Source organism: Carassius auratus, linkage group LG28B (genome assembly GCF_003368295.1).
Source record: "Carassius auratus strain Wakin linkage group LG28B, ASM336829v1, whole genome shotgun sequence".
Taxonomy (NCBI): Eukaryota; Metazoa; Chordata; class Actinopteri; order Cypriniformes; family Cyprinidae; genus Carassius; species Carassius auratus.
Window position 1 is genome coordinate 6,704,047 of NC_039293.1, and position 8,760 is coordinate 6,712,806.

At 41.4% G+C, this 8,760-nt stretch overlaps 1 protein-coding gene across 1 annotated transcript; it reads right to left on the minus strand.

Moving 5' to 3' along the window:
• Positions 1-2,258: 2,258 nt before the first annotated feature.
• LOC113067574 (macrophage mannose receptor 1-like) lies at positions 2,259-7,706 on the minus strand. Its single transcript, XM_026239942.1, has 4 exons — positions 7,649-7,706; positions 6,153-6,530; positions 2,766-3,107; positions 2,259-2,692 (listed from the first exon to the last, which is right to left on the minus strand). Exons 1-4 carry the CDS (start codon positions 7,686-7,688, stop codon positions 2,328-2,330), a joined length of 1,125 nt encoding a protein of 374 aa, XP_026095727.1. The 5' UTR covers positions 7,689-7,706; the 3' UTR covers positions 2,259-2,327.
• Positions 7,707-8,760: the final 1,054 nt, after the last annotated feature.

The window sequence follows — 8,760 nt, forward strand, 5'->3', positions numbered from 1 at the left end:
TATCTGCAGCCAGAACTAACTCGGATGTAAAATCACCAAACTCTTTAATAAAGTCTGTATGGTGCCCTGGTGGCCTGTATACAGTAGCCAGTACAAACATAACAGGGGATTTATCATTAACATTGGTTTCTCTGGATAATGTTATATGAAGCACCATTACTTCAAACGAGTTATACTTGAAGCCTGCCCTCTGAGAAATCCTGAAAACGTTGTTATAAATTGAAGCAACACCTCCACCTTTGCCTTTTAGACGTGGCTCGTGTTTATAACAGTAATCTTGGGGGGTGGACTCATTTCAAATAATGTAATCATCAGGTTTTAGCCAGGTTTCTGTCAAACAGAGCACATCTATATTATGATCAGTTATCATATTATTTACAAAAAGTGTTTTCGTAGAAATGGATCTGATATTCAATAAGCCAATCTTTATCATTTGTTTATCCATATTGCATTTGTTTTTTATTTGTTGAACCTCAATTAAATTGTTAACCTTAACTTGGTTTGGACGTTTTTTGTATTTTCTAGTTCGGGGAACAGACACAGTCTCTATAGTGTGATATCTAGGTGAAAGAGTCTCTATGTGCTGAGAGTTAACTGACCTCTGTGACGGGAGGCAGCTAGCAGACGGTCGGTTTAGCCAGTCTGTCTGCTTCCTGACCTGGGCCCCAGTTAGTCAAGTATAAACACTAAGACTATTTGCCATATTTCTAGACAGAAGAGCAGCACCACCCCAGGAGGGATGGAGACCATCTCTTTTAAAGAGGTCAGGTCTGCCCCAAAAGCTCGTCCAATTGTCTATGAAACCTATGTTATTCTGTGGGCACCACTTAGACATCCAGCCATTGAGTGATGACAATCTGCTATGCATCTCATCACCACGGTAAGCAGGGAGGGGACCAGAGCATATTACAGTGTCTGACATCGTGCTTGCAAGTTCACACACCTCTTTAAAGTTATTTTTAGTGATCTCCGACTGGCGAAGTCGAACATCATTAGCGCCGGCATGAATAACAATCTTACTGTATTTACGTTTAGCATTAGCCAGCACTTTTAAATTTGCCAAGATGTCAGGCGCTCTGGCTCCCGGTAAACATTTGACTATGGTGGCTGGTGTCTCTATATTCACGTTCCGTACAATAGAATCGCCAATAACTAGAGCACTTTCATCAGGTTTCTCAGTGGGTGCATCACTGAGTGGGGAGAACCTGTTTAATGTTTTGATCGGAACAGAAGAGCGGTGTTTTGACCCACGACTACGCTGCCTCACCGTCACCCAGTTGCCCTGCTGCAGGGGCTCTGCTGGAACCGGACAATGTACAGGAATCCCTGAGCTAGACGCATCCAAAGCCATATCTAGAGCCCTAACATTCTTACTGTCCTCAATTAAAGTTTGGATGCGTGTCTCTAATTCTGAAATCTTCTCTGTCAGCCTAACTATTTCCCTGCATTTATCACATGTGAATCTCTCATCAGCGACAGAGATAGATAAACTGTACATGTGGCAAGAGGTGCAAATAACAATTGTAGGAGAAGCCATTACTCACCGTGCTTGATGAAATATTCTTACTGCGGTTGTTTGATGAACTTGTGGAAAACTGCAGCGTGAGAGAGGAGAGGAGAGGAGAAAAGAAAACAGTGATAGGTTCGAATGAAAACGCTAATTACAAGCTAACGAGTGCTAACACAATGCAGGTGTACTGCAATCACGGATATAAAATAAAAGTGAACGATCAAAATTAATCTGATAATTTTAGAAATATGGTGTGAATTAAGTTATATTTTATCACTTTAAAAAACACAGAGTGATAGTAAGATAAAGATTCTAGAGAAGAAAAAAAAACAGCTACACGGAGCTAAGATTAGCTACAGCAGGCCAACAGGAAGTAGAGAAAACACTGTCCAACAGCGACACCCACAGTCAGGGAGCCGGTGCTCAGTGAGTGAGTGAGTGAGTACGATTAAGGAAGTTTAGATGTTTCTAGGCTGGGCTGTGATGCATTAGTCACCTACACTGGCCACACCCCTACAGTCACTGCTCATTTGCATAATCATGAGCTCTGCTCAACATTACGGACAGAACAAACATCATGTAAAATCAATGACATGCTGTCGGTGCAAATCATCATCAGCGTGAAAGGCAAAGAGTTTCCGTCTGAGATCCAATTAAGCACTCTCACAACAAAAGTGTGTGTCACTTTATTATAGATCTACACAACACAAATATCACAAAGCTGTTTAAAGGTTAAGATCTGAAGGTATTCAGGTTAAGAAAGTTTAAATATTTGTATTTGTAAAGAGACATCATTGTTTGCAGTGCAAGCACACACTCAAGGCTCAGAGTTGGTGCAGATGAAGTTGAGTCTGAGCGTCGCAGGAAGGCTGACCCAGCGCTGGTCTCCAGATGACCGAATGGCTCCGACTCTCTGCTCGCTGCAGTCCTGTGGTCCGGTGCCATTCCCCGCGGCCCAGTTCTGATAGCAGACCACCTCACCGCGCAGCCACAGCCACATGTTCATGCTGCAGTAGTGATGCAGACCCATCCACACGGCCGCTGTCGAGGCTCTTCTCGCTGCGCTCATCACCCGCTGCTCGATCTGAGGGCTGGGCACAGACACCAGGTCCACATAGTTCTGTCTGCAGTACACCATGGCTTCACTCCAGCTCAGATTCTGCTTGATGAGTATAAACTGATCTGGAAGAGACATTTTAGATTTGAGTTGATGATGCTTTCTCCTTCACAAACACAAGTCCAAGCATCGACTCACCTTCGTGACAGACAAAGGTGAATTTTGAATAGCACGGCCAGTCCTCCCACTGTCCCCTTCTCCCTCCACTCATCACAAGCACTGTGGCGCCTTCATTGCCATGGGGTTCAGTGGATGCCCAGTCTCTAAACGAGGACTTACTCTTATCAGACCATTCCCATGAGTCTCTGAACAGACCGATCCAGACAGCAGTGACTCCTGACGTGTTCATGAGCTGTTGAATCTGCTTGTTCTCACTCGAGTTCCTCACGCTGCTCAGATCTGTGTGATTCGCTCGGCAGAAGCTCTGAGCATTTCTCCAGTTCAGCAACTGTTGCACAAGGATGAATCCTTTACTGCTGTCTGCATGTGAAGAGAAAATCAACACCACTGCATCAATAGAAATGTTCGTTTTGATTTAAATCACTGCAGCAGATATACAGGTGCTTCTCAAATTAGAATGTCAAGGAAAAGTTAATTTATTTCAGTAATTCAACTCAAATTGTGAAACTCATGTATTAAATTCAGTGTATACAGACTGAAGTAGTTTAAGTCTTTGGTTCTTTTAATTGTGATGATTTTGGCTCGGATTTAACAAAAACCCAACAATTTATGATCTCAACAAATCAGAATATGGTGACATGTCAATCGGCTAATCAACTCAAAACACCTGCAAAGGTTTCCTGAGTCTTCAAAATCGTCTCTGAGTTTGGTTCACTAGGCTACACAATCATGGGTAATACTGCTGATCTGACAGATGCCCAGAAGACAATCATTGACACCCTTCACAAGGAGAGTAAGCCACAAACATTCATTGCCAAAGAAGCTGCTGTTCACAGAGTGCTGTATCCAAGCATGTTAACAGAAAGTTGAGTGGAAGGAAAAAGTGTGGAAGAAAGTATCTCCTCATCCACCACCAGTGTGCAGCATCCACCTGATGATGCTCCAGGACGCCCACCACACACACACACACACACACACACACCAGCTTACTGGTGGAGCAGAGACAGAGTGAACAGTTAAATGTTCCCTACTTATGCTTATAAACGTGCAATATCCTTATATTTATTTGTTAACCCTCCATCCTAGAACATTCCTGCATCTCACTCAATCCTATTCCATTATCATTTATAGCACAATTGTTTATACATTTATTTATTTGCCAATTTGTAAATCTCTCTCTTTTTTTTTTTTGTTGTCTCTGTGTCACTAAAACAAATTCCTTGTATGCGTAAGCATACTTGGCAATAAAGCTCTTTCTGATTCTGATTCTGAAGCCAATCAGCAGATATGGGGATTGTTAGGAGGCCATGATGGTCAGGGGACAATTGGTGAATTGAGCCAGGATGCCGAGGTCACACCTCTACTCTTTTCGAAAGACATCCTGGGATTATTACTGACCACAGTCAGGACCTCAGTTTAACGTCTCATCCGAAGGACGGTGCTTGTTGACAGTATAGTGTCCCCATCACTACACTGGGGCACTAGGACCCACACAGACCACAGGGTGAGCGCCCCCTGCTGGCCTCACTAGCACCTCTTCCAGCAGCACTAGTTTTCCCAGGAGGTCTCCCATCCAGGTACTGACCAGCTCAGCCCTGCTTAGCTTCAGTGGGAAACCGGTCTTGGGCTCCAGGGTGAGATGGCTGCTGGCAAACAAGTCATGAACTTAGAAATCTAAATTCTCTTGATATTTTGGCATATAAGTGGTCACTGTACTATAAAAACATCCTTTATGTGTCAGAAATCAAAACTTTCTTGGTAGCCTAAAAACAGCTTATACTTAAGCCAAAACGTCAGACTGTGAAAGTGCCACTCTAGGATGTAATAGTGTAATTAAACTAAGATCAATGCCTACTTCCACATCACTGCCTTTGTCTGTTGTTTCAGATCATTTGTTTTGTACTGAGTATTTATGCATTTTTAACCTAAATCACAGCAGCGTTAATCTGTGAAGGATGTAGGCTGTCAAACACAAACATGAGTCGACAATCCACCACACCTATTCAATATGCTTCAAAGTCCCTGTCCGAGACTTCCCCATATGGTGTAGCTCAGTCACAATAATGGGACTATTCTTAGTTAGCTAAATTACTGATCACAAACAAATGTTTGCACTGCACTGATAATTTTCTTATATACAATTCAAAGAATTCATTTAATTCAGGGGTGCCCAACCCTGCTCCTGGGCCCGGTTTTTCAAAAGTAATCCAGTAGGATTTTGGATAACGGATTGGATCAAATCTTGAAAATGTGTTTTTCAAAAGAAAAAACGGATTAAATAATCGGATTAGATCACATAATCCAATCTTGGTTTTGATCCGGATCAAACCTTTACTTTGGGTTTTTGAGAACTTTTTTGTAGGATTTGGATCACTTTGATCCAAAAAATCTGGATTAAACTGATCCCATCAGAAGGGTGGATTCAGCGTGGATTTCATAGCCAAAATGTAATGAAAACTAATAATATCTTACATGATATCCTATTTATTCATAAGGTTTTAATTTTATTTGTTCATCCGTCAGGCTACAGTAATTAGGTAAGCTTTAACGTATTCAGCCTTTCAGTATAGGCCTACAGCAAAGTAGAAAGAGTTTGGCCTCATAAAATAATCCCCCAAACAGCTGTCAAAACTGACCAAAAACAATACATTTTATTCTGTCACTAATTGATATATATATATATTCATCACAATCAAAAATATTGTTTTACATTAAGTCTTTTTTATTTTTTATTCAATACTTCTATACTTGATACTTGTTATAAATATCCTCAATGTACAGTGTTTGTATTGTAGGTCTCAGATGAGCGGACTGCTGGAAGAGGATGGGGTGGGGTTTTTCTTGTTTTTTTAAAAGTCTGGGTTTTCAAATAAAAATAAACTTATATTGACCCCTCACTGGCTATCTATTTGTTGCTCTTTACATATCTATAGTTCTACATTGTGATTTCCTGAGACCTGGTTATCCAGATTTGGTGATCCTGAAAAGTTCCTATCCGGATCAGATTGATCCAATACGATGCTGCTTTAAAAAACTGGCTCCAAAAGTAAGATGGATTACGTGATCACGGATCACAAAAAAAGGATTACTAAATCCGGATCAATTTTATCCGGATTAAACATTTTGAAAAACTGGGCCCTGGCGATTGACTGCCCTGCAAAGTTTGGCTCCAACCCTAATCAAACACACCTGCCTTTAATTTTTAAGTGAGCCTGAATACCTTAATTAGTTGCTTCAGGTGTGTTTGAGTAGGATTGGAGCTAAACTTTGCCAGACAGTCAATCGCCAGGAGCAGGGTTGGGAACCCCTGATTTAATTCATTCATTGCTACCTGTCAGGAAAAGTGGATTGTTACAGTGCTGAAAAAGTTTTCCAAATCTTTTCTGTTGTGTGTGATTGACTCACCACTGTAGCAGACGAAAAACCTTTGGCTATTACAGCTGTCATTACTCCACAGTCCGTCCCGACTCATATAAGCACAGTAATTCACACCATTGGTCGTCTGATTCGATGCCCAGTTGCGATACAGTGAATCATGAGCAGTGTAAAACACAGGGTCTCCCAGAGACCACTTCCATTCACTCCTGAGGGTCTCCATCAGCCCGATCCAGACGGCATAATCAGCAGATTCGTTCACCCTCTTCAGCAGCTCGGTCACGTCTGCGCTGTTGTCAATGGAGGCCAGATCAGTGTAGTTCTCACGGCAGTATCTCTGAGCATCAGTGCAGTTCATCTTCATCTGAACAAACTCATACTGACGGGGAGCTGATGAGCTGAAGACAGCTGTGGAGGGCAAGGTTTCATACACTCGTCAGTGGTCTCAAACTTAGATCCTGGAGGCCCACAGTCCTGCAGAGTTTAGCTCCAACATCTCCCTCTAGCTCCCTCGATGCACTTGTTCAGGTGTGTTTAGTTAGTGTTGGAGCTGAACTCTGCAGCGCTGTGGCCTTCCAGGAACTTATGCTGCATTCAAGTCCTCCTGTCAAACCTGGATTTAATTCTGATGTCTGGTGCATTCGAGTCACTTTGGTGACTTTGTACCATATCTGCATACAATTTATAACTGTCCTTCTAAGACATGATGAAGAAAATGATAGCGCAATCTTTATATTTTTCTTTCTGATGGGCGATTGTTCAGTAACTCTTTTCTGACTGTCCTCGACCGGTGAAGTACTCATGATGGAATAGAGAGAGAGTAGTTCTAAATTCACTCTCAGGACTGGAGAATATTTGAGTGAGTGAAGCATCTTTTAGATGTAAATATATAACTACAAACAATTAAATAATATTATAACACATTTTCCATCAATATAGATGCTGCATTCCCTGCATGTTTTCTCAGTGAACATCCTCCAAACTCAGGGTTTACAGAAGGGTTCCCCACTTGTAATCACGACTTTGCTCTTAAATATGATCTATCTTACAAGACTTAAACACACCATGAGTTTGAGACCACTGCATTAAGGATGCGTTCAACTGATCAAAAGTGACAATAAAGACATTTATAATCTTACAAAAGATTTCTATTTCAAATAAAAGCTGTTTATGCTGTGTATGAACTTTCTATTCATCTGTGAATCCTGAAAAATAAAATGTATCACAGTTTCCAGAGAAATATTGTGCAGCACAACTGTGTTCAACACTGATAATAATCAGAAATGTTTCTTGAGCAGTAAATCATCATATTTTCATGATTTCTGAAGATCATGTGACACTGAAGACTGGAGGAATGATGCTGAAAATACAGCGGAGCATCACAGAAATACATTACACTTTAACACAGATTCACACAGAAAACAGATGTTTTCATGTTAATAATATTTTACATTTTATACTTGTATTTTTATCAAATGAATGCAGAAACAGACCCAGAACTTGTTTGTAAGGGCACACGTGTGTACCTGTGAGCAGAAGCGAGACGAACACTGTGTCCAGGTCCATTCCTGATGAGATTGTGTGGTCTGATGATCTATCTATCTCTGTTTGATGCTGGGAAGAATTTGTATATTCTCTAGTTTTATTTGCATTTTAATAAACAAACAAACAATGCATTTGTTTGTAATAAGAATAATTTCTGCCAGCAAGAGGAAGTGTATTTGTTATCTGCATTGGTAGGGCTGTGTAGAATTGTTCTGTAATAACACAATAACATATATGGAGGTAAATCAGTTGCAAAACTCGAGAGGTTGTAAGTTGGAATTTGAGAACTTGTCATATTAATATATGTATTTGTAAATTGAAATTTACACTCACGACCCTGATGTGAAAAGCTGAATCTTTCGATTTGCACACACAGACAATGATCAAAACACCCCTGTTTTAAAGCAGAACTTGCAGATTAAAAGTTACAAATCTGTAAATCATGTCATTCACGTGTACAAAATGACAGACACACATGTGTGTATTTTGCACTTTACTTCAGTTTCGCTGTACAACCTCAAGTCGGCGCTTACAACCTCTCAGATCTGGCAGTACAAGTTCAATTCCTGGCGCTTTGACTTTTGCTACTGTAATGATTATGATTCTATTGATGGTGTGACGTCATTGCTACGGAAGGAACGATGTCTGTGAGTACACCTGTGGACAATGAACAATTTTGGGAGGCTTTTAAATACGGGGGCGGGGAAAGGTGAGAAGGCGCTGATGCCTAATAATGAACTGTGAAAGAGACTGAGACACTGTGTTTGTAAAGCCTGCTGGGTTCACAAAAGCAAGAGATCCGTTGCGTTCGTGGTTGGCTAGCACCACCGGCGTGAAGAAAACCGGGGTCCCACTTATTGGCCCGGAGGTAGACAGTGGGGGGTAAACTTAGATAGATAGGGAAGCGAGTGTAGGTGGACTTGGCAGGCTGTTTGAAAGAAACCTTCTCAGCATTTCCGCGGAGGGGAAGGTTGAGTCCTCACAGTGACGGCAGGGTGTCGTTGGACGTGGACAGGGAAGTCCGAAGTTATTTTATTATTACGGAGTTGTGTGGGTTATGGTTGTACTCAGTCATTTGTGATTACTGTCCTCC